At 45.8% G+C, this 25707-nt stretch overlaps 1 protein-coding gene across 1 annotated transcript in view; it reads left to right on the forward strand.

Moving 5' to 3' along the window:
• The window catches only part of MYO15B (myosin XVB), a 100805-nt gene extending 77223 nt beyond the window's left edge, over positions 1-23582 (forward strand). The window contains exons 38-52 of the mRNA XM_084829783.1: positions 418-539; positions 4494-4557; positions 4840-4912; positions 5274-5350; positions 6664-6740; positions 9197-9327; positions 9713-9807; positions 11672-11749; positions 12864-12960; positions 15583-15731; positions 16398-16519; positions 17839-17972; positions 18884-19017; positions 21625-21765; positions 22658-23582. Of these exons, the coding sequence (XP_084685909.1) occupies positions 418-539; positions 4494-4557; positions 4840-4912; positions 5274-5350; positions 6664-6740; positions 9197-9327; positions 9713-9807; positions 11672-11749; positions 12864-12960; positions 15583-15731; positions 16398-16519; positions 17839-17972; positions 18884-19017; positions 21625-21765; positions 22658-22720 (1557 nt within the window). The 3' untranslated portion in view covers positions 22721-23582. The remainder of the gene's footprint in view (positions 1-417; positions 540-4493; positions 4558-4839; positions 4913-5273; positions 5351-6663; positions 6741-9196; positions 9328-9712; positions 9808-11671; positions 11750-12863; positions 12961-15582; positions 15732-16397; positions 16520-17838; positions 17973-18883; positions 19018-21624; positions 21766-22657) is intronic.
• The last annotated feature ends 2125 nt before the right edge of the window (positions 23583-25707 follow it).

Below are 25707 nucleotides of genomic sequence, written 5' to 3' on the forward strand. Positions count from 1 at the left end.
CCACAGTGTCACACCCCCACCCTCACGTGCCTGCACAGCTGTGCATTTAAATATAGTGGTAAAAAAAACGGGCAGTGCAACTGCCGCAGTTTCCTTCGCCTCAACAGCTATGTGTCAGGGCACAGCGGATTTTCCTGTTGGAGAGGTCTGCAGTAAATTGCGCGTGTTATCACAGCAGAAGCTAATTTGCAGCTGCAATGCTGCACAGTTATGATGGAGTGAAGGTTGAAAGCGGTGCCGTGTAGATGGCTCCAAGGAAGAGAGAGGAAGGGTATTTTTCATTGTTGGAAACTTGCAGGCTTACAGTAGGGACAGGAATGGATGAGAGGCTATTCCAGAGAGTGGTGGATGGAACCCCCTTCATGTCCTTTGCTGGAGGTAATATTTCTCTTAAGGGTTGTTTTCCTGCCTCCTCAGAACGCTGCCCCCAGCGTGGTATCAGAAGTCACTAGCACTAGCCCAACTACGATCACTCCTGACACTTGCCACTACACTATGACAGAGTTCGCAATGGAACACTTCAGGAAAGGCCAGTTCATGTGAGTAATACACAACACAGATCCTTAAACCTTGTGGTATTAGTGAGCCACTGTTTTGGTTTGCTTGTTATCTGTGGGCCACCACATTTTCTCATGTTGCTACCATTATGTGGCAGGCTCCTCCATGTGGTAACTGTAACATCGACCAGCCACAGCGTCCCTCTTCCAGAACAGCTTATCAGAGGCTCACCCCCTTTTACAATGGGGTGTTGCGCATTTAGCCAAACTTACTAGATTGTCAGTGCCTTGAGCTTTTTTAACAAATTGAAAAATATTTTAAATTAATAAATACATCATAATCTCCTGTGCCTTGGTTTCATAAGTTGCCTCCCATTCCTTTATTCCATACTGCCCCACTCCCAGGAATAGCTGCATGCAGAGGGGTTCCTGAGGAGGGTATGACCTTTGGTAAGTCTCTTTCCCCAACTCCCAAATTTCTCTGGCAACAGGGCGTCCCCTTCCCACCCCATTTTCTGTATACCCACACCTATTAGGTCTCTAATGTTTCAGAACATTTAGGCATGTAGAGTGGTTTGAGTTTGCAGCCTTACCCTAGGGCTTTTAAAACAAGAAATGTATTTTTATCGGTAATGCACACACACAACTGGAAAAATACTGAGGAGAACAGGCAACTGACAAAGAAAATACAAAGGTAAGAATACTTCTAGACCCTTCTTTCCTATACAGATATCCTGAAGAAAACTGAGTCTGCTATTCTCCCTCTGTACCACTGCATGCAAATAAGGCAGTGTCATGGCCAACTCCATGTCCAACTGGCAGCCAAGCACTCACTCGTGCCTTTTGAGACCTTCATGGAAACAGGCACCCCTGTCAGCAATGGCTATTACATCAGCCATATCCAATATCCTCCAAACACCTCAGCTGAAAGAGAACTGCTCTTACGTTTGTGCCTGGAAGATGGACTTGGACGAGGGTTTGGAAGATGATGACTGGCAGTCCATCTAGAAGTCATTTGCTGTGCTGCCAGCATGAACACAAAGAAGACACTATACAAAGTTCTCACCGGCTGGCACGTCACCCCCACACGTCTCCATTTGATACATCCGAACTTCAGCCAACTCTGCTGGAAAGGAGGTGGCACACTAGGAGTCGGTGTGGTGTAGTGGTCTGCGTGTTGGACTGGGACTGGGGAGACCCAGGTTCTAGTCCCCACTTGGCCATGAAGCTCACTGGGCAACTTTGAGCCAGTCACTGACTCTCAGCCTAACCTACCTCACAGGGTTGTTGTGAGGATAAAATGGAGAGGAAGAGGACCATGTACGCTGCCTTGGGTTCCTTGCAAGAGAGGAATAGGCAGGATATAAATGTAACAATTAATAAATAATAAATAGGCACCTTCTTCTAACTTTAGTGGGAGGAATGGCCTTCAGTCCAAAGGTTTTGGGATGTCTCCCAGGAATGCCTCCACCCCAGGCTACGCTCAGCCTCCAAGGCGATGCTAATTCACTGTTTTGAACACTCTGATTCTGGTTCTTGGCATAAAGACATCCTGAAATTACTATACACAGAAGCAAAATTACGGCTAGTGAAGACCTGAACAGCTCCCCACCAGCCTTCCAAGTAGCACTGTCTTGATAAGATATGGCTATGTGCAAAGTTCATCCATTTAAGCTAGCAAGGAATCACACGCAAAAGAAGAATGTTATGATCCCATGGTTTCTTTTCCTTTCTTATGCTTAGTCCGTACTGGCCCTTCCAAATCACATGCATATATTTAATCTGATATATTCTGCCCAAGTTATCATGCCTACCTGAATTCTCAACTAAATCCCAACAATGACCCAAATTCCTTACTATCCAAATGCCCTGTCTTTCCTCCATTTTGCTTAGTGAAATTGCTCTTGACATGCTGTAACTCTCACCACCACCCTCATTTTGGTGAGTTCAGTGAATCTAAATGTAAAATTAGCTTAGCTTTTCCCCCTTTGATTTACTATAATCACATTTATATAGATAGCCTTTTCTCTACCATTTGTATATTTCAAAAATGATGTCAATAAAAAAATCATGTTTTAAAAATAATTCTTCTAACTTTTCTAACCAGCTCTACATTGATTGTACTATGCTGAGCTTGCACTAAGAGTCAAGGTAGCTAAGCTAAGAAAGACATTGTTACATGACCTCACTGTCTGGGCTTGGGACTAGGTGATCCGAAGGACAATCTGAGGACAGATGGACAGAGTTTCTCTGGATGGGACAAGACAGGCATTTTTTTTCATAGGGAAGAAACTTATTTTTCAGAGGCATGCCAGGCAAGGAGTAGTTTAGATTAGGCATGCGTACTGAATCAGTTTTCCAACAGGACTCACCTAAACTGACCTGGTTTAAGATGGGCCAATGCTAGCCAGACTCCCACAGTCAGATGTGCACAGATCTTAATTTGAATTGAGAATTCACCCAAGGTGCAATCCTATGCATGTTTAGGCAGAAAAAAAGTCCTACTACTCCCAGCAGACATGGGAGTTGCTGGGAGTAGTAGTACAACTCCATGCTGGGAGTTGTAGGACTTTTTTCTATCTAACCATGCATAGGATTGCACCCTTAATGTTGGACCCAAAGGACTAAGCTGTAACCCTATGCAATTAGGGAACAGGACCCATTGAACTCAGTGGGACTTACTTCTGCTTAAACATGCACAGAATTGAACTCAGTGGGACTTACTTCTGCTTAAACATGCACAGATTTGCCACTGTCAGGTTCTTTACAAGATCAAGATGTTTGGACTTGTAGAGTTTACCACTTCAAAAGTATGGATGGGCCGTTAAGATAAGCAGAGGGATAAATGTTTTGCAAGAGAATTTACTTTACACTTGACTGGCACCTCAAGTAAGTGTTATCCAAACAAGATGAGAGGATTGGAGATTACTGAGGAATCTACCATTTCTAAGTTTGACACTGAATGGCAGATCCGTGCAACAAAAGAAGCTATGTACATGATTTGTCTCCTTCCCCTGGTGTTCCCCAAGGACATGTTTCTCAAAAGTGGATCAAGAGAGAGCTTTTCTGCCCCAAGCCCCCAGGAAGAAACCATGAGGTGGCTGCATTGTAAGCACCAACCCTGAAAAGCAGTGTCTTAACTGACGTGTGTCTCAGTTATGTGGACTATTGGCAAACATGGCAATACCTACCCACTTCTTAGAGAGGTGTTTCTTTTCCCTTCGTGCCACGCATGTGTTCATTTAGATTGGAGAACCATGTGTGCAGCTAAAGGTTTCTGTGAATTATCCATTGCAGTCGCACGCTGAATAGGCAAGTAATTTTTTCAGATTAAAGTTTTAGGGTTGTATCCAATGTTAGTCTACTTAAGACCCATTCATTTCAACTGGTCTACTCTAAGACTAACATTGGATACAACCCTCTTAAGTTTTAAATGTAAAGTGGCTTGTCCCTTGAGGGTTGTGAGTGGCTGCAGTGGAAAAGTTCAAGAAACCTCCAGCCCATTTGCATTTCTCTCTATTATTTCTTACCATGGTCTTGCAGACCATGGGCCGTCCATGGGTCACAGATTAAGCATCACCATTAGGAACATAGGAAGCTGCCTTTTATCAGGCCAGATTTTTTGCCATCTAGCCCAGCATTGTCTATGCTCAGGGACAGGCAGTCCAGGGCCCTCCAGATGTTTTGAGCCCTGGCCAGCATGGCCAATGGTCAGGGATTATGGGAGTTGTAGTCCAAAACATCTGCTCTGCTCTGAGTTGCCTAACTCTGGTCTGTACTGACTGGCAGAAGCTCTCCAAGGTCTCAGATGGAACGCACTTGTTACCTCATCCTTTAAAAAAAATGAATTTAAGACCCTGGGACCCTGGCATGTGCAGTACTTTACCACTGAGCTATGGTTGCAGTTGCAAACCACAGCTAGCTGCAGAATCAGGAGTCTCTTATATTTCATGATTTAATTGCCTGGGTAACATCCTAACTTTCTCTTTCTGCTAGGCTAGGAAGGAAGTCGATGAGTGCTGAACAGACACACCCAGCTTTCTTGGTTCAGCATGCTGAGGTAAATGAAAGGAAGAGGCAGGCCTCTTTGGATTCCTCCCTCCTCTTTTTTATCACTTGGGCTGTGGACAGTGGGACGATGGCCGGTGGACAGGGGGCTTGCCTTTGAGAGGTTAGCACCGAAGCGTTGGATGCTGGCTCTGTTGGCTCAGTCAGTGGGTATGTGTGTTTTCCTACCAGAGCCACCTTCACTTGCACTGAGGACAGAGGGCTCTGATTTTATCAGTCCACCCTCTTGGGGGTCTGCCCCCTCTTGCTGACTCCCTATATTCTGACCTCACAGGTACCAATCCAGGAACCACTCCTGCTATACGCTGATGAGAACCTGAATGACCTGGCTACAAAAAATTTTATGAGTATGTGGTGGACCATTGGATCCAACCAGTGGGGACATGCTGGGAACCGTATTGCCAGAACCCTGTGGAAGGTCTAATTTATGCCATTCTGGCTTTAGGGGAGGGGGCCTGAGAGCATTTCTCCTTCTACAGGCTATGTACAAAGGAGCCAGCCAATATCCAGGCATTTGCCTCTGCTGCTGTTTGCAGTTGCTAGTAGTAGTAGTACTGGCAAAAATGGAGATCACATTTTTCTTCCCTTTCCCATGCCCAGTGCATTAGGATTCAACCCAGTGCATTAGGATTCAGTTCTATAGCACCATATTTTACTTTCCCAATTGAGACATGGAAGCCAAGATTAATGCTAGCTCCTGTTTTGCAGCTCTGATGAGGTTCATGGGAGACCAGCCAGGCCTCAAGAAGCAAGACGAAATTGATTACATCTATGAAGTCCTCAAGGTTTGTAGTTCTTTCAGTGATGGATGTGTGGGTGATGGTGACCGAATTAGACCTGAATGGCCAATGTTTGGGGAAGGGATATCACAACCCCTCTTAAGTGATACTGAACTCCTGAAAGCTTGGTTGGCTGGTTGCTTGCTTGCTTGCTTGCTTGCTTATGAGATTTTTATCCTGCCTTCCTTCTCCAAATAGGGGACTTGGAAGTAACAAAGTCCACAGATACAACCATTTAAAATACACACACACAAAGGAGGCAATAGCAGATCAACAGTATCACGAGGGGGCAAATATTCAGCTAATGGTTGGGCCTGCTGAGAAAAGGGAAGGAAAAGCAGGAAGGCACCAAATTCAGAAAAGGAAAGGAAGGAAACCTCCAAGTTTACCAAACAATGTATTTCAAATATGAATTCTTGTCGGTGGTGCAGTTCAATAATTTTAGACTTTGGACTTAATAGTCTTATGGTGGGCCCTTTTTTAGATGGCAATGCGTATTGCTTCACTTTAAAATGTGGCAAGCCAGCCCTGCTGCATTTAGGGGCCCCTCCTGCTCATTCTGCTGTGTGAACCCTGAACTTCTGCCCCAAGGTCCTGCCCCGAAGCACCACTGATCCTTGTTCAGGGATGCTCTTAAGCACAACCAACTTGAGTATTTGGTCTCCAGACTCTGTTTGCTAAAACAATGGGCCAGTTTGCACATTCGCCCTGGCACACGTGTGTGGGTGGGGGTGCAACAGCCATTTTGAATATGCGACCTCTGATCGGGGGTTGCAGCATATCATGTGAACCTAGCCCTCGTGGGTTAGTCAAGGGTTAAACAAGCTACACTTAACCCAACTACAAATTGAAGGTTAAATGTAGGTTGTTTAATCCTCAATTAACTCATGATGGCTGAGGTCGCACACCACACCACAACCCCAATCAGAGGTCGCATATTCAAACCAACGGTCACATGCACTCCCCATGATAACCCGCCATCTCATGTGAATCGGGTCAATGTATTCAGCTGGCATCAAACGACCAGTAAAGAAGGGGCAAGACAGATCTCCTGGGGTAGTGAGTTCCACATAATGTAATACAAGACAGCACTAAATCCAATCTTAAAAACAAAAACCACAGAACAGGGAAAGCTTATTATTTATAATCATTCCTTAGATAGGAGATGAACTTCACATCCCTCTTCTGACCTATGCATTTTCCAATCCTGTGTAAGAATTTAAGTTAAGAAACAGTACTAGGGCCCTCCTACCCATATACCATCAGATGTTCTGGAATTGATCTCTTTTTGTCTCACACACTTTCCTTGCCTTGTACAGCTGTGCAAAGAGAAGGAGCATCTGGTGGACGAGGTTTACTGCCAAGTTATCAAGCAGATCACCCAGAACCCCAGTCAGTAAGTACAGCTGTGGTGGGGGTCTGAAACTGGGAATAGGGGAACATGGGGTGAGATGAAAACATGAAATGCTACACAAGGGAGCCTCTGCTAGAACAGAGACGTTGATGTTATTCTAGTGAAAAAATTGTAGAGTTGTGGCTAACAAGACTCAGTTACAAATGCAGGCTCTTTTGGGTGTGATTGGTGGTGGTGGTAGGTGGGATTATGCAGTTTTATATTGATTTACCTGGCTGCATACTTCATTCTAGTAGTTTTCATATTTTTGCCAAACTGGAGTGGTAGAAGAAAAGCAAGGATGAGAATCACTGCATCACTGATGGTATGGCTCCTGTGCGGAGGCTCTGGGAATGGACAGGTTGTTGGGTTTTTAAAAAGGGGGTGATTAGGTTTGCTTGAACTTACTTGATTTTCAACACACCTTTCCTCTAAGGCAGGGGTCTCCAATGTGGTGGCCGTGGGCATCCAAAATATGTTTTTACATTTTTTAAATTTAAAAATATTATTTTTATATGTTTCCACCATTTATAAAATATACATACATGGATTTCTATGAAATGCATACAACTTTCTAGCAATTATATATGGGCTCCAACAAAAGTGAACCAAATATCCAAATAAGTATCCATTTGAAGGTGACCTCTATATGCCACCCTTTCAAATAGTGAAAGTGTTGTAAGGTGCTCTATCGATTATAGGAGGTGAGTGTTTTTCCTTCCAGTGTTGTAATATCAGCATTTTAGCTGTCAAAAGGATTCAGAGAATCCATTTAGACTGACGGTTTGTTAATTTCCATGAAGCAGGTAAATAATTTAAAAGAGTGTGTACATCAGTGAATAATAAAAACTGTTCCAATCCCAAATTTTTCTGTGCAATAACCTCCCCGCAAAAAGAAGCAACTACTGGACATTGCCAAAGCATATGTTGAAAAGAAGCATTAGCTGTATTACACTGCCAGCAATGAGCTGAATTAGACAATGCCTCATTAAAAAGACACTGCAGTGTCCAACAGACATGAAGCAAATGTTTTTATTGAATAAAACGCAACCTAAGATCCATAGATGCAGAAAGTAGATGTCAGAGCGCAACCCACTGATTAGGAATTTTGCGGTGGTGCCCACAGCAGTATCTCAAATTCCCAAATGCACCCATGGGTCCAAAAAGGTTGAGGACAGGGGTCTAAGGACCTCAGGATTGGAGGTATATGGGTGCCCTCCCCTTTTATCCACACAGCATCCCTGTTAGGTAGGTTAGGCAGAGGCATAGTGACTGGTCCAAAGCTGAATCTGGGTCTTTCAGGTGTAAGTCCAACAGTATAGCTACTACACCACAATGGCTATTTTTTTTTCTTTTTACACATTTTATGCCAGTAGTACAGAAAATCCGGTTCAGATCTTCTCTGGTTTCTATACTTCTAGTGCAGAGGTGGGCAACTTGTGGCCCTCCAGATGTTTTGGTCTTCAACTCCCATCACCCTAGCCAGCATAGCGAAGGATGAGGCATGATAGAAGTTGTAGGCCAAACCATCTGAAGGGCCACAAGTTACCCATATCTGCTATAGTGGAAACCTCAGGTATGTCTTTAATTTTGCTTTTCTCTTCAACCCTGTCAGGCTTTTAAGTTAGACAAAGCTTTAGTCCTGAAACCTCAGGATTCTAGCTCTCAGGCAGAGCCTGCCTGGTATAAATTAGGACTGATCCCATTTCAGGCGAGTGGAGAAGTGAGAAGATAGTTCTGCCTTGGATGTCAAGTTGGTACTACTGTACAGTCTTCTTTCTCCTCTGTCTTTGATGTCATCTCCACTGTAGACTCTTTCTCATCCTTTATGGCCAGCATGGCTGGGGATGCTGGGAGTTGCAGCCCAACACATCTGGAGGGTGCCTGGCTGGAGAAGGCTGTTGTAAGTCCTCCTGTTCCTCACCCAAGGCTTGAAGCTGTGAACATGAAGAATTGAAATGGGGATTCATCATGTGTGGATCCAGCAGTTTCTATGTGTCTCCACCTACTGGGTCCCGGTTATAGTTTTAGTTCCACCTTGCCTGCCTCACTGTCTTGAGGTTCATTGCTTCTTTTGAGCTCTGTATTTGATGCCTGGCCTCTGAAGGTCAAGGGCGTTTATGTAAACTCTGTGCTACATGCACAGAGAGTGTCCCAGGAGCACCAACAGCTGCAGGCTTTACATATTTTAGGCTCTTCCTTGGGGAAGATGCATTTATTATGAACTGAGCAGATACACAGAGTCCCTTAGACACAAATAATATTTTCCTTTCAAACATCGTCTTCATTTCTTGGAGCTACTCAGTTCCCCATCTTTCCACTCTAACTTTTTTTCTTTTTCTCCCCTCAGCCTTCCTTCCTTATCCTTTTTAGTCAAGCAGGTTGGTTTTTGTATAACCCACTCTGCTCTCTGTGCTATACTCAAGGCCCCACACCTTGTGTTTCTCTCTGTCCTGCAGAGACAGCTGCTACCAGGGCTGGCTGATCCTGAGCCTCTTGACTGGATACTTCCTCCCCTCCAGCCTTTTGATGCCTTATGTCACCAAGTATTTGCAGCAGGCCAGCTCTAATGGCTCCAGCCCCTGCACAGGTATAGCCTGCTTCCCTCCTTTTTGGTCCTGCTTGGGGATCATTGAATACATTAGTTCTGAGGGGTCTGGTAGGACAGCAGAGTACCACCATGTCTGCCTCACTCGTGTGAGCTTCTTGACTTTCACTCACTCACTCACTCACTCATTCATTCAATTTGTACGCCACCTTTCTACCAAGAAAAATGGCACTCAAGGTGGCTTCATGGTCACAAGGGAACAGACAATCTGGAGACTTGTTGGGGCACAATCTTGTGCATCTCCACACCAACTCTGGGGCTCATTTCAGAATCCCAACTTTGCAGAAGCCTCTAGCTGTAGCACTTGCAAGGCAACACAGCCTCATGGGGTGACCGAGCTCAGTCCTTTGTCCTTTCTCATCCTCAGAAATAGCCAGGACTTGTGAGAGCAACCTGAGGAAAATGGTCATGTGTGGAGGCCGCCGATACCTGCCGTTCCGTGTGGAGATGGAAGCATTTCTGGTAACTGAGTAGCAGATGGGAGGTTTGGGTAGGCCAGGTGGTGGCCAAGGGCACCAGTGTGCCCTCAGCCACCTTTCTTGGTGCCTGCCAAGGTGCCTCCAGCTGCTGCCATCTTCATTTCCCATTAATGCCTCTGGGGTACATGATGGGGCTCAAATATGTTCTTAGGAAATGAAGACGAGGCAGGAGGGAGCATCCATGGGTGGTGATCCAGAATGAGGAAAAAAAGAGGTGGGGGAATGAGTTGGCTGACAGAGGAGAGCAGGAAAGAAAAAGAGTTTGCCTTCTGTGAAATAGGTTTCTGTTGGCACTGAAAACTGTGGGTTCAAAGGAGTTGTTTAGTGTGTTGTGGATCAGACCCCACCTCTGCCTTGTACTCTTTGGGGCAGGTTACTTTTGCTTTGAAACTAGCTACACCTCCCATGGCAGCCATTTTGTGCTCATGCCCAAGAGCTTCTCAAATTACCAAATGTTCCCATGGGCCAAAAAGGTTGCCTACCACTGGAATAGGACAGAAGATTCTAGTATTTGGGTACTGGAGGCGGCAAAGGGCCTAGCCAGGGGTGGGGCAGAAGCAAATGTATTTGAGGCTGGATGGTAAGTGCAAACACAGGAATTGTGGAGCAGAGCTTCCTTTGTATGTGGCACAAGATGGGTCTCTATGTATGAATACATAGTTATGAAAATCAAGCACGGAGACAATTTGGTATGTGAGAAGAGAGGTATTTTGAACAATTGTTTAGCGTGGCCTTCCCCAACTTGGTGCCCTCCAGATGTTGGCACACTACAACTACCATCACCCTCAGCTAGCATGCCGAGGCTGGTTGGGGATGCTGGGAGTTGCAGTGTACCAACATCTGGAGGTGTTAGGTTGGGGAAGGATGGTTTACTGGTTGAGATTGCACATTGATTGAGGGTTTGGTTGGGAGGTTGTGAAGAATGAAGGCTAAGACATGTGCTGGAAAAGGGGAAATGAGTTTACTTTGCAGGTCAGATGACTATAAGAGGTCATGAGGAGAGGTGTTTCTTTTTCATAGCATGCATTCTGTCACAGACGGTGACCTTGTTTGCATGACGTGACAGCCCACTGTGGCTGAATTTACCATGGGGGCTGTTGCATTGTGCCAGGCACCTGCGGGCGCCATTTTTGCATAGTGGCTGTGGGCACCCAGCTTGCTGTGGCTTGTTGTATCATGGGAACCCAGGTGGCAGGGGTTTTCTGAAGGTTAAGCAACCCTCAAATAACCCGAAAACAAATCATGGGTTATTTGAGGGTTGCCTAACCCTGAAACAACTCCTGCTGCTTAGGTTCACATGACACGACAAGCCACAGCAACTGCCAGCTGGGACTTGCATATTCAAAATAATGGCATCTGGTGTGCACTGCAGAGCTCCTGAGGTTAATTTACCCACAGTGGCTTGTTGTGACGTGCAAATTGGCAGAGTGCTTCTTTGGGCTGATGGGTGTGGTTCAACTGGGATTTGAGGGAGAAGGGATGCATATACCAATAGAAAATGCCAAAGAGGCAGTTTCAGGATCCTCCCCATCCATCTATGATTATGCTGACCCAGAAATCACCACTCCTTTGACCCTTCCTGAAGACACAGTCAATAAACCTAGCCCAGGTATTTTAAATATTTGCATTCATTCATGTTCCTGAACAACTATTAAAAAATGGAAGAGCACACTACAACCAGAGTTAAACACATACTTTCAAGTCCCATTCGCTTCAAAGGGAGAGTTAAGCAAATGTTTAAATCCATCTAATTGAAATCAGTGGGACTTCAACTTTGCCAGCCTAGGATCCTGCTCTTGGGGCAGAGACAAAGACACCTATACTGATTTTTTATTTCCCATTGGCAGAAGGGACATCACTTACGCCGAATATCAGTCAACCTACCTGGAGGTCTGGAATATAAAACAAAAATCAAGACATTCACGGTGAGTTCCTGTTCAGTGCATTTCGTAGACTATTGTGAGGCCAGTGTTGACCATATCCCTGCTAACTGATGAGCCCCCCTTTTTAAATGTGTGCATATTTTAATTTTTATCTTATCTTATTGAGAGGACTTAGAGTAAGCTACAACATTTTGGAAATGCTATTTGGACACAGAGATGCCAGTTCTGCATCTCCTTCCAGTGAAGCAGCCTTTTTCTACTGGGGATGTCCATGGTCAATTTCATCACCTGTCTGAACCATGGCTGCAATATTCTGTATTTTTCTTTTTCTTTCTGGGAGGAGGGGGCATAACAGTGATAGAGTCCCTGCTTTGCTTGCAGAAAGTCCCAGGATCAATCCCTGGCATCTCCAGGGTTAAAAGATCAGATGGCAGGCGATGGGAAGAACCTCTACGTGGAGAGCTGCTGTCACTGAAAGCAGACAAGACTGGACTAGAAGTTCAAATACGCTGACCTGGTATCAGGCAGCATCCTATGTCCTTTCTTTCATGGACTCAAGGACCTTAGGCTTGCATCAGTGAACAGAGGTTTCCAAGAATAATAATAATGATAATACGATAATTCTTAGAGGCTGCCTACAAAGTACCCTTGAATATTGTGAGCAGCTTGCCCAGAGGCATGGCAGGCTGCTTCTGCAGAGGTTGCTCCGAAGCACCGTTGTATACATAGCACTCACCATGCATCATTTTGGACTGGAGCCTGGGACGAGCATGCTGAGCATCTTCCATCCGTACTCTACTCTCTCTCCCTAGGATGTGACGCCAGATGAACCTTTTTGAAGCTGGGCTGCTTGCAGCTTGCTTGTCCCTTCCCAAGCTTGTTTTGTTTGTATTTGTGGCCAATCCCATCCCAGTGGCTCAGGGCAGGTAATAAGGAATCCAAACCAATATCACGGCTCACTAACCCACCTTTCTCCCAGCACCTAATTTTTTTAAATGAGAGGAGCTGGGACTCCAACCTGCATGGGAGTGTTACCTTTGCACTCAGAAGCCTTTCTTTCTACATCCAGGTGACTGGGAGGCTGCTTTCGGCTAATCAGTGGTGAGGTGAAGGCATTCTGCATATGCTTAAAAGCATTTCTTTCGGGGGCTTGTAGGTTGCTGCAGACGTGATGAAGGAAATCGGCGAGAGGATAGGGGTCACGGAGCCAGCGGAGATCCAGGAATTTGCCATCCTTGCCAGCAAGGAGAATGGCAAGTGCATCCACAGCAGCAGCTGATGATCAACCGTGGAACACCTTCATATAGTGAAATCTGCTCAAGACAGCAGGAGGGGAGCGTTCTGTGACACAGCTCAGAGCTTTATTCTTCTCCTTTTCCACTCCCTGCTGGCAGGACCACAACACTCTTGGGACCAGATAAATCTCTTAAATTTGGCCTGTGGGCCAGAGGTTCCCTATCCCTGCTTTAAGGCCTAGTCCTGGTATGGAGGGAGCCAATTCCTGGGCTCATATGTTAAGAACCGATTAATCATAGTAGCTCATGGTCCTTATGCTTCTATGTTTGTACTGCACTACCATCTGCTTGCCATGGAGGTTCCTGCATCAGTGCAAGGAGTTAGGCCTGCAGGAGCATAGTGTTCCTATTATTCCACGGGCCCTGATTCTTTCCAGAGAAGGGTGTGTCTGTGGGTGTGTTCCCCCGCAGTAGTGGTGTCTTCTCAGTGGTTAACACATCCTGAGGGATGCTCCCAGGGAAAAAAGCACTTGATGAGTTCTCACAGGGACACTACTGGTTTGTAAATGCTTGCAGAGAGTTGCCAACTGAAGTTCACGTGTTTAAGCCTTAAGATGCAAATTACTGCCTGAAGTCAGCAGAGGGCTCAATGAGCAGACAAGATGGAGATGCTAAATGTCCTGCCAGGCATGCTCTGAGCAAAGGCACATGATGCAGCCACATTGCTGAAGCTAAGCAGGTTTGGGCATAGTCAGTGCCTGGAGAGGAGATTGCCTGGGAACCTCATATATGTCACCCTGAGTTCCAAGACAGAACAAAGGTGGGATATAAAAGTACTAAATAAGTATGTGGGTAGTCTGTTGACATGCCTGACCTGGATGGGTTTACATTCCCCTTCAGCAGCCTTCCTCAACCTGGTGCCCTTCATATTTTTTGGAGTTCAGTTCCCATCAGCCCCAGCCAGCATGACTAATTGTCAGGAATTCTGGGAGTTAGTCCGAAACATCTGGAGAACACTACATTGAGGAAGGCTGCTCTAAAGGAACAGGTTTAAAATCTGGTAGTATTCCTGGACCTGGCTCTGTTCCTCGATTCCCAGGTAATGGCAGTGGCCAGGAATGTTTTTCTATCAGTGGTGGCTGGTATACCAGTAGTAGCATTTTCTAGAAAATATGGCCCAGTAACTTCCTGACTAGGCTACTGTAATGCACTATGTGGGACTGTCATGGTCATAAAACAGAATACCTTAGGGAATCAAACTTAGGACCCATACCTTATCTCCAGATTAGTATCTCCAGTCAGTAATTCTCATTGGGGCTGTTCACATGACACGCTAACCCACACTCAGTGGTTGAGTGTGGGTTGTTGTTGAACTGTGGGTTGTTTATTGAACCATGGGTTAGCATGTTGTCTGAACCCAGGACATATTCCTCAGGGTGGCTTGTTAACCACGCAGTGTGGTTTATTAACTACTATCCTGAACAACCCAACAACAAACCAAGGTGGCTTGTTCAAGAAAAATAAGCCACACTGCATGGTTAACAAGCCACCCTGCAGAAAATGTCCTGAGTCAGACAAAACGCTAACCCATGTTTCAACAAACAACCCACGGTTCAACAACAACCCACTTTCAACCACTGAATGTGGGTAAGCGTGTCGTGTGAACAGTCTCATTGCCTCAAAGGATATGTCTGCACTAGCAGCTCTCTGTTGCAGTTTTCATGTAGCATTTTTAAGTCTGCTTCTTTAGGAATTTTTTTGGGTGGCTGTAGTTTTGCTAGTCCATTTTTAACTAAATGATGCCAAATGTGTGTGCCCTTTCTGTCATCACAACCTTTGCTGGCTAGTGTAAGAAATAGCTAAAGGCATTGGGAGACAGCTTATCTGTGGGTTCTGCAAGGTCAGGAAGGAAAGTCTAGGTGAAGACTGGCAAAGAGGTGGATACACACACCACTATATGACGATATAGCTCAAAGAAAAAGGGCAAGTTTGAGTCAAAGGCCCATTGACTGCATAGGTGGAGTTAAGCTCATACTTAACTCACTGCTGTTTGAAATGAAAGAGAAAAGGCAGGACAGTTGAAGGTAGTGCTGACTCCAAAAGGTGGCAAGGTTGGACATTTGACAGGGCCCCAAGACTGACAAAGGGCCCGGTAGCCCAATGCCACCATTCTCACCATGCATAGCACCCAAGAAAGTCAGGAGCAGTGTGAGAGAATCCTCACTGTGATACCCTGCTAAGTTAAGGGGAGGCTCACTGAGGGTGACTTGCTTGAGGGTCCCCCAGATCCTTGACCTGGCACCTCCAAATGGCAGTGCAGTGCTAATTTAGAGCTATATCTTGTGCTTAAAAAAGCACCATACAAATCTTGGAGCACTAACAGGGATAGGATGGAGGGCTAGGTGCAGATGGTGTGAATAAGTCCTAGTATTTATTGACTAGTCCACTTCGCATGAAAATCCCCTTATGCAGAAATGTCCTAATGCAAGACAGTGTAATTGGAGCCAAATATATGGGGAATAAGGTTTGCCTTCAGTTTGGGGGTGAGGTGACTTGAACCACCTTACCTTACTCGCTTTGCTTTGCTTTGCAAAGGGTGATGCTCAGGTGTTCAGTATAATCCCTCTCTGCCCTACACAGGCAAGGTGGCATGGCCCATGCGCCAGCAGGAGTACATCCATGACTATTTGCTCGGTGGAAATTTGATAGGGCTGAACTTCCGCAGGATCACCTGGAAGACGCCCTTGCATTTTGAGAATGAGATTTACATCAACGTTCACTACAACCAGGTAAGCGAAGCAGAAGCCTTTTTGTTCTTGCTGTGTTAGAGCAGGGGTGGGCAGAAGGTAGATCAGGAACTACTGGTAGAGCTTCAGGTGATTTGCAGTAGATCTGCAAAGGTCTCCAACTCCCAATTATTTAACAGTGGCAATTTTTAAGTTTAAATTAGATTGTTGGAATCCCTGATTTGCAGTAACTCCGAAGTGGATTTGTATATGTGAATGCAAGTCATCCTAGTGCATAGTTCATAGGGTTCAGTAGATAATTGCTCTGGCCCCTGAACCACTATTTTGCATCTGGCTCTGGTTGGTGGACCTCTGGGATCTAGCCAAAAACGAAGAAAATTCTGGCTGCCTGAAGTCTGCTCGCCTCTGTCTTAGATGACCCTCCCGTAAACTACGAAGCCACATGCTGGATGGCTTTGCAAAAAAACAAAGAATTCCTCTGGAAGGTGACCCACACGTTGCTTGTGAGCATTAGATGACTTCCCCTTTCCATCTGGCTGTATTTGTTGGGACCCAGCGCTTGGTGTTTTGTTGTCAAGACAAAACTGTTACTGTCAAGACTGGGTTGCTTAACATGCAGGGTAAAGAATGGTGCCTAGCTGATAACTGCTGAACAACTGCAGGGAAAGAGTAATGTACAATGCATGGTTTCTTACGGGTTATTTCTAGGTGCTGCAGAATTATATGAAAGGGGAACTCCTGTGGCAGCACACCAGTGAAATGGAGCAGAAGGTGGGTTATTTGGCTTTGCTTCAGCACTGGGCCAAAGGAGCTGAATCACCTCCTTCCATGTAAGTCATTCTCTCTCTTTTGGGATGTATGTAAAAACATCCCTCCTCAGCCTTCAGTGGTTGGTGTGGACCAGAGTCTGATGTCTGGCAGTTGTTCCCCTAGAAGTGGCAAGATGCCTCAGGGGAGGGAAAGGGACATGTTCACAAACCTCAACCATCCTCTGATATAGAGAAGGTGAGGCACGACCCTGATCCCGTATTGTCCACCTCTTCCCCAGAGCATCTCATGCTTCTAGCCCCATCTAGAAGAGCCCTGGGACAGCACCCCGACCTCTTCTCTGTCCAATCAATGCTACTTGTGTCCCCCATTGCCATGTTTGAGCTTAGCCAATGTGATCCAGAGGCAGAGCAGGTTCATGTTCCTCCGGCTTCTTTGGCTGTGCTCGATGTTGCAGGCAACCCATTCTAGGTAGAATGTGGGGTGTTTTTCCTTAACGGTTCATGTTAACCAGTGCATAGCACCAGGATTAACCGGAACCACCTGCACTGGTTGCCAATTGCTTTCTGGGCTCAACCGTTGAAGGTGCTGGTCTTAACCTTTAAAGCCCTAAATGGCTTAGGACTTGCCTATCTAAGGGGACCGCCTGACTCACTATGAACTTGCCCAGGTATTGAGGTCTGCAGCAGAGGTCCTTTTGAGGGCACCATTACCCACAGAGGCCCATTTGTCTGCACACGTGAAAAGGCTTTCTGTGTTGCCCCCAAATGATGGAATGCGCTCCCTCAAGAACTATGATTGGCCCCCACTCTTGCCTTTCAGAAAGAGGGTAGAGATGCAAAGTCTCAATTTAGCATTTTAAAATGTGTAGTTTTAATGTTTTTAATGTTATTGTTTTTATTGTTTTAAGGTTTGCTTTCAGTTGTTGCACACCACCGTGATGGCTTTTTGGTAGATAAGGCAGTGTAGAAACAATAAATGTAACTATGTGTGTGCAGTAGCTCAGGCATGGAGATAGTGCAAGTTTCACCACAAATGTCTAAAAGGCGAGGCTGGCCATGGTATGGTCATATGTGTGGTCCTCTACTCCTCCAAAGTTATCACCGCCTGAAAACAGCCATCATGAGGAGCAACTTCAAGTAACCTCCACCAGGAAACTAGTCCTTATTTTTGTCGGACTCATCCTCACTTGCTTCTTAAAATGTGCAAGTTGATATTATTAACACTATCCGAAATGGCTGAAGGTGTTAGATCAAAGTTGTCACCTTAAATTTGCTGCCACAACCATCTGTGATTCTGAAACGGGTTTTTGAAGGGTTTCCCTGGATGCAGCCCAGCTACAGTTCATGGTCATGCCTTTATTTTCCGCTTGTCTGAACAGAGAAGACATGATTAGTTACTTCCCGGATCCTGTGGCACATCTCATTAACCCAGAAATCATTCAAGGCTTGATCACCCATCAGCTGGCACTCATGAAACCGCTTAAGCAACAGGAGGCGAAAATATATTTTATTGGTGAGTTCAGCTGGATAATGGAGCCCCATGGCAGCTGGCATATCCTAGTCTGTAATCCCACTGGGTGTAACTGTCCCAAAGTCCCCCTGGGGCTGAGGAGAGTCTTGAACTGATCTCCCTGTTTCAAGGGAGCTTCCAGACAAGGCTTTTGTCATGGAAACATCCTGCCTCATTGACAGAATTGTATGTCGTCGTTGTCTTCAACTTGTAACCCTCTTGTGTTTTCTCACTGTTTCTTCCATCTTTTTTCTTTCCACAAAGCATCTGCTAAGGAAGAAAGGACAGAATAGCTACGCAACGCCTTTTGAGTGGTAGCACTGGGAACGCCCCCCCTGGAAGCGCCCCAAGTCTGGCACTCTGCCGCTACACTGTAAGAACAGAAGGACTGCCAGGCTGGATCAGATGAAGAGTCCATCTAGTCCACCAGCATTCTGTTCATGCAGTGGCCAACCAGCCACCCACAGGAAACCCACAAGCAGGATAAGAGTGCAATAGCGCCATCTGGCTTGTGGTCCCTAGGCAACTGGTATACAGAGGCATACTGCCTCCAATACTGGAGGTAGTGTATAGCTATTATGACTCGTGGCCATTGATAGCCTTATCCTCCATGAATTTTTCTAATCTCTTTTCAAAGATGTTCAGGTTGGCAGCCATCACATCTTGTGATAGCAAATTCCATAGTTTTAACTATGCACTGTGTGAAGGAGTACTTCCTTTTATCTGTCTTGAATCTTCCAGCCTTCAGCTTCATGGGGTGGCCTTAGGTTCTAGTATTATTATCCCCTTTCTCCGCACCATGCATGATTTTGTGCACCTTAGTCATGTCTCCCCTTTCGTGCCTTTTTTCTAAGCTAAACAGTCCCAGACTTCGTATCCTTTCTAAAGACCACTTCCCTCTTCTGTTTTCTCAGGGTACATGACCCAGCAGCCACTTTTTGGCTACAACATTTACCATGTGGAAAGGATCAGCACACCTAGCATCCCCCTGCCCTGCTTTGTTGGAGTGAATCAGGAAGAGATCATTGTAGTAGATGGAAAGTCCCAGGTATGGCTAGAGTACAAAGCTGGGTATTTCTTCATCTGGTCACATGGAACGCTTAGCAAAAAACAAAACCGTGGAAAAAGAGGCTAAATAGTAGGTGACACAGTCTGGGGCCAAAGACTCTCACCCCTGTCTGCATGACACTTCTGAGGGAAGGTTTTTACTGCAGCTCCACCATTGGTCATGAGTCTGCTGCTGCTTCTGCATGCAGAGATTACTGCACTGTGTTAGATGCTACACGTCCTACACAGCCAAAACCACATGAAAATTCCAGAGGGACGGCTGTGTTGGGAACATAGGAAGTCGCCCTCTGCCAGGCCAGATTATTTGTCCATTTAGCCCAGTATTGCCTTTGTCCCAGTCCCCCAGATAGAGGGCTTGCTGCCTAGTCATTTTAGCTGGGGAGTTGAGCCTGGGCCTTCTGCGGTTCTCTAATACAAGCTACAGGCTATCCCGCAGTGTGAGTCTGCTGCAGCAAAAATAAGTCTCTTGCAGCACCTTAAGGAATAGACTAACAAATACGTTGTGACATAAGGTTTTTGTGGACTTTGTCAGTTGCCAGATGCATAAAGCATTCATTGGTATTTGTGCTGCAACAGAGTAACATGGCAACCTCTGTGGATTATTTGTAAGTCACCTTGAGACACTATCTGGGCCAAAAGGCAACTCATAAATTTATGAATTAATGAATCCATGGTCACTATGCTTTAGGACCAAACTAGATGAGATCCCACTCATGCAATTAGCTATTGTGTGAATAGTTTCCTAAAGAGGAAATACCAGATATGGAGAGCTGGGTCCAGCTCAGAGGTTGGATCCAACCTCCTCATTGTACCTGCAGAACAGATGCTGCTGGGGGAACAAGACTTTCACGTCCTCTCCTCCCTGAAGCCCTGTGCATGTCTTCCAAATCAGCTCCAGAGGGTTGGAGGGCGCTTGGGGGGCTTCATGGGGAGGAAAGGACACAGAAGTCCTGTTTTACCAGCGACGTCTCTTCCATGGGTGCAGTGAGGATCCAACCCCAGGACTGTGATGGGGTTAGGGGGGCTTTTAGCTTTCCCCCCACTCCACTGCCATCCCTATCTGGATTAGGTCTCCCAGGCCTGTTAATTTCCATCAAGAGGAAAGCTCCCATTTGCACCAATGGGAGCTTTCCTCCTGATACAAATAGCAGGCCACAGTGGAAGGCAAAGGGTTAAACCCCTTACTCGAGATTGCCCCCTGCACCTGCTATGCACTATAAAAAACACTCATGTGTGAATGGTGCCTTATGTAGTTTGGCCCTTAGCAAGTGGAAATCTGTTTCATGAACTAAGGGTAACACTGCAGGCATCTGAGAAAGACGGCTTTGAAAGCTTATTCCACAACATTTTTTGTAAGGTGCTACAAGATCCCCTGTTTGAAAAAAAAAATACATCAGTGAAATTCTGTTTGACTGGGCTGATAATCAGCACACAGATCTTATGGCAGAGTGCTGCTCTCTATGTAGAAGTGTATTTTGGCAGCCTCGGTATGAAAGCTATGACATATGAATGAGCCCTTATTATTTTAATAATACTTCATTATTCATAAAAGAATATTTTTGGAGAATTATGATTATAGTAATTTCACACAAATCTTTAAGTTCCTTGTATTTTCACTGTCACTGCAACTGCAATATTGGTATTGTCAAATGATGCGCATTGTTTTACCTTTTGAGAAAATAAGGGCTCCTTATTGTTAGGGAAAGGGAGACATTGTTAGGGAAAGGGAAGTACGGGGATGGGATGCTTTCTTTTTCTCATAGAAGGATAAGTTGCTATGCTTTGGAACAAACTAGATGCAAGACCATTAACACAATTAGTAACTGTATGAATGACTTTTTCAAAGGAAATTGTAGAAGCTGGATTCAGGATCAAATTTCTGTGACAGGAAGAGCTCCACTCTCCCTGATTTGGGGGGCTTTCCCTGTTCCCACAGCTCACCCCATTCAGCAGAGTCTCCAAACTCATTCAGCATTTTCAGGGGGCTAGAGGGGCTGCTGTGGGAAGGAGGGAGTGGGGAAGTCCACTTCTGTCAGCATAGCTGATCCAGCTTAAATCTGAATCGAACCCCAGGAGTGGGTCAGGAACATGGTGTGAAGAGATGGGGGGCTTTAACCCTTTGCCCCCTGCTGAAGTCCTGGGTGAGAACTCCACCTCTGCTCTTTGCATTGGGAAAAGGTTCTCTTTGGAGTGAACGGGAGCTTTTTCTCCAATACAAAGAGCAGGTACAGGGGATCCCAATCCAGGGAGCAAAAGGTTAATGTCCCTTATTTCCCCACACTGTAGTCCTGAGCCAGATTGGGGGCAGGGGACACCAGCAATATTTAAAAAATGACTTTTAAAAAGCCATTCATGCAATTGCTAATTGTGTGAATGGCATCTTGTCTAGTTTGACTATTAATTCAGAGTTTTGCTGGTTAATAGGCCTTTTGAAAGTACAGAAGCCAATTTACAACATTTATGAAATACTACCAGCATGACTACACTGCCGTAGATGAAATCAGTTGGTAACAGATTGCTTCTACAGTGTTTAATCCTTCTAGTGCAATGCACCTGTCCTAATGGCAGTTTCCCTCTCTGTGTCCAGAAATGTTACTGCCTCATTCCATTGAAGGAGATACAAAGGATGCGAAGCTTGCACAGCCTTGATAAATCTGGCATGCCTGGCCTGGAAGTGTACTATGGCTCAGCAAATGATCACAAAACTGTGTGGTTTGGACTGAAACAGGTAATGCCAGCTATAAACATCTCTTAAGTTAAATGTCCATATGCCTCAGGTAATTTCAGCTTTGTTTTTGCAAAGTTGCTTAGAGCCAGACACTACATATAAAGGGCATGGCAGCCACTCATCAGTATATTTCTAATGAAACTCATGGCTTTGTGCAGGCACAACTCTTGTAATTGTGCTAGGAGAGGCCTGGTGTTTCTATAACTAATAGTTCAGGGCTCGTATAGCACAGCTACTTTTGGTTCCTTGAGCTGAAAATAAAAGTTCACTTCCCGACACCTCTAAGCAATGTGCTGATATGGTGCGCAGGGTAGGGCATGACCTACTACGGGAAGGCTGTGACTCATGGGCTCAAGGAAGGAGGCCTGTTCTACAGCTATTCATGCTTAGGGAAATGGTAGATCTTTGGCTTGCAAGAGAAAGAAAAAAAAAAACACTGGAGTACCACATCTGTTATGAGACCTATTTTTCTTGCAGGTTCTATGGCTAACTTACCTCAGCAATCTGTGTACTTGATTCAAATCTGAAGCTGACCATAGAGAAATAGTTTAGATGAAGCATGGATGAGTTAGATTTTGGTTCTTAAGCACTGGACTGTCGTTTTTGAAAAAGGAGCAAGGCCATCATTATGGAAAACAAGTTACTACAAAAATGTTTGGCTATAGGAAATGATTTAAATATTTTATAGGCATGAAGACTGTGGTAAGCTACAGCTCCACCTGGATTTGACATAAGTAATTTTTAGCTGCACTGAACTTCCTTTTGGAAGGAAAAGTGGGGTGCAAACATGAAATGAAATGTTTGTTCTTAAAGTGAGGGAGGAAACATATAGTAGATGTGGTACAGTTGGAAGATGGGGGTCTTTGTTTTACTCTAGTTTCTATCTTTACAGGCTAAAGCATTGTATCATACAATTGTCGTCATCATAGAGGAAGCAAGAGAGTCCCAGATTTAGCAGCGGCCAATGGAAGATCATAATGACATCTTTTCTCAGAGCTCTGAAATAATTCTCATGCTTCTCTGGTACATATGGTGGGCATATGTTGTCTCATCAAACAGACTTGACCTATGAGGCTCTCCTTCTTCCAAACTCTATCCATCACAATGATCTGTAGGATGCTTTGTTACCTTAGTTCTTGATCTGCTTTGTAGCGCAACCCTGAACCTGGGCCACCAACCCTCACTGCACAGGTGTTTCCTTTGCTCTGTTTGCAAATGCTTTTTGACAAGCCTGTTCAGACCTTGGACTGCCAGAGAACAAGAGTGGCTTCACAAATCCAGACAACACCTTGTATACTACAAGTGTTTCCTATTAGATGTAATGAGTTTCAAGAAAGATGCACACACCTGTAGATCCTTTTCTAGAGTTTATTTTCCTGTAACCGAAACCATCTTCACAGTAGCAGTACTGATGCTCACTCCTGCTAGTATCAAGAAAGCTTCGGGCAATACTCCATCTACGTGTTGTTGTTGTTGTTGCTGAGTCCGTCAGTCGCGTCCGACTCTTCGTGACCCATTGGACCATAGCACGCCAGGCCTTCCTGTCCTCCGCTCTCTCCCGGAGTGTGCAAGTTCATATTCATTGCATCGGTGATGCTATCTACGTGTACTGGTGGTATTAAAGCCTCTATGTCTTGTCTTTTTTGTCCTAATGTCCAAGAGCTGCCCTGACAGAGGTGAATCTGTTTTTGAGGCTCGTGTAATTATTTGGTGTTTATAACTAAATTATTTAAACGTGCTCTGAACAGCACCAGTACAAATAGTTCATTGTAATTTTCTCCTGAATCAATAAAAGTATGTTGTTTTCCCAGCAGTACAAATCACTCAGAAAAAGGGCTCATTAAGAAGATGGACAACTTTTTTAGGGATTATTCACATGCAGGATAGAACTAGGGATGTCAGGGAATTCCGTGACAGATCTCGGTGAGGCCGAATGCCAGTGCATTCGGCCCCCTGAAATCTGCCGTGGAACGAAGCCCCCCCCCCATGAAAGGCGCGCGGGACTAAGTCCCCGCCGCCCCCACCCCACGAAAGGCATGCGAAACGGAGCACTTACCTGCACCCATCCGCGCTGCTTTGCGAATGGCGGCCGTCCTGGTGCCGCCATTCGCTTCCTCCTCTTCATAGCCGTGACAGGCTATGTAAATACTTACGTAGCCTATCACAGCTAACACAGGGACACCATTTGCGTTTCTGCGGAGGCCGTGATAGGCTACGTAAGTATTTACGTAGCCTATCACGGCAGCGGGGGGGGAAACCCCAGCGTACGCAAATGGCAGCGGCTACCACAGAGCTGTGTATTGAGCCGTGATAGGCTACGTAAGTATTCACGTAGGCTATCACGGCAGGGGGAAAAACCCCAGCGTACGCAAATGGCGGTAGCCACCGCCATTTGCGTACGCTGGGTTTTTTTCCCCCCTGCCGTGATAGGCTACGTAAATACTTACGTAGCCTATCACGGCAGGGGGGAAAAAAACCCAGCGTATGCAAATGGCGGCGGCTACCACCATTTGCGTACGCTGGGGTTTTTTTCCCCCCTGCCATGATAGGTAAATACTTACGTAAATACTTACGTAGCCTATCATGGCAGCGGGGGGGGGGGGAACCAGCGTACGCAAATGGCGGCGACTACCGCCATTTGTGTACGCTGGGGTTTTTCCCCCTGCCATGATAGGCTACGTAAATATTTACGTAGCCTATCACGGCTCAATACAGGGATGCAAATGGCGGCGGCTATGCCAGCTGCCATTTGCATCCCTGCAGAGCTGCCCAGCAGCCGGATGTCCGGCTGCGGGCGGCTGGAGCTGGCTGGCAGCTCTGTGGCTTGGCCGCGGAGCGGAGCTGGCCAGGCAGGATTCCGGGGGGAGGGACGGCGCGCCTCCCCCCAGTCGAGGATTCCGGGGGGAGGCACGCCTCCCCCGCACCACAGATTGCCCGGCACGGAGCCAGGTAGGTGTTTTGTACATCCCTAGATAGTACGGACAAGCCCGTTGAGGTCCTGGTCTCGCTAGAGAATGGTGAGGAGAGGCAGGCCATCCTGGGCGCTCTATCTGGTGCTGTGGAGCCCAAGTGGCACTGTAGTTTTCTGCAAAGCTTTGAGTAATGAGACAGGCTGGATGAAGGCTAGAGCGCCTTTGGTGTAGGACTTGCTGCAAGGATGACCAAACACATGTAGGCACAGAAGAGCTTTTTGGAAGAGTATGAAGCTTAGTGTCATCTGCCCCCCCAAAAGTATGTTGGTATTCTCAGAGCCTTCTGTGACAAATCTGCCAGGTACTTTGAGGACAAAATTGCTTGTCTTCATAGCAATCTGAACGCCAACATTGAAACAGATTCTGCTGAGGTGTCCAATGCACCAACATAATCAGTTTTATGGGATCAATTTCAGTTGATAAGGCCTGATGATGTGGACAAGTCACTTGCAGCAATGTGGCGAACCATGTGCCCCCTCCACCCTTGCAATCTAAGATTATTAAGTCTACTCAGGTAGATTTGAGTGGGTGGGTACAGGGAGTGGTTAATGCATATTTATGTGCAGGAATGGTGCTGGCTGTCTTTAAAGAGGCTATTGTGCAACCTCTTATGAAAAAAAAACCTTCTCTGGACCCAGAGGTCTATGACAACTGGTGTTTGGTTATGAATACTCCCTTTTTGGGCAAGATGTTCAAGATGGGATGCTACCACAGCTGCAGAAGCTCTTGGAGGATGTGGAGTATCTGAACCTATTTCAGTCTGGGTTCAGACCTAGCTTTAGGGATCAGCCTTGGTCATCCTGATGGATTACCTTTATTGGGAGAGGGACAAGGGGAGTGCAATCCCTGTAGCTTCTCCTTGACCTCTCAGTGGCTTTTGATAACATCAACCATCGTATTTTACTAGACCAGCTCCATGAGACTGGAGTAGGGAGCACTGTATTATAGTGATTCCATTCCTACCTGCACA

This window comes from Heloderma suspectum, chromosome 2 (assembly GCF_057233095.1).
Source record: "Heloderma suspectum isolate Gila_16-S chromosome 2, 16-S_ref, whole genome shotgun sequence".
NCBI classification, from domain to species: Eukaryota; Metazoa; Chordata; class Lepidosauria; order Squamata; family Helodermatidae; genus Heloderma; species Heloderma suspectum.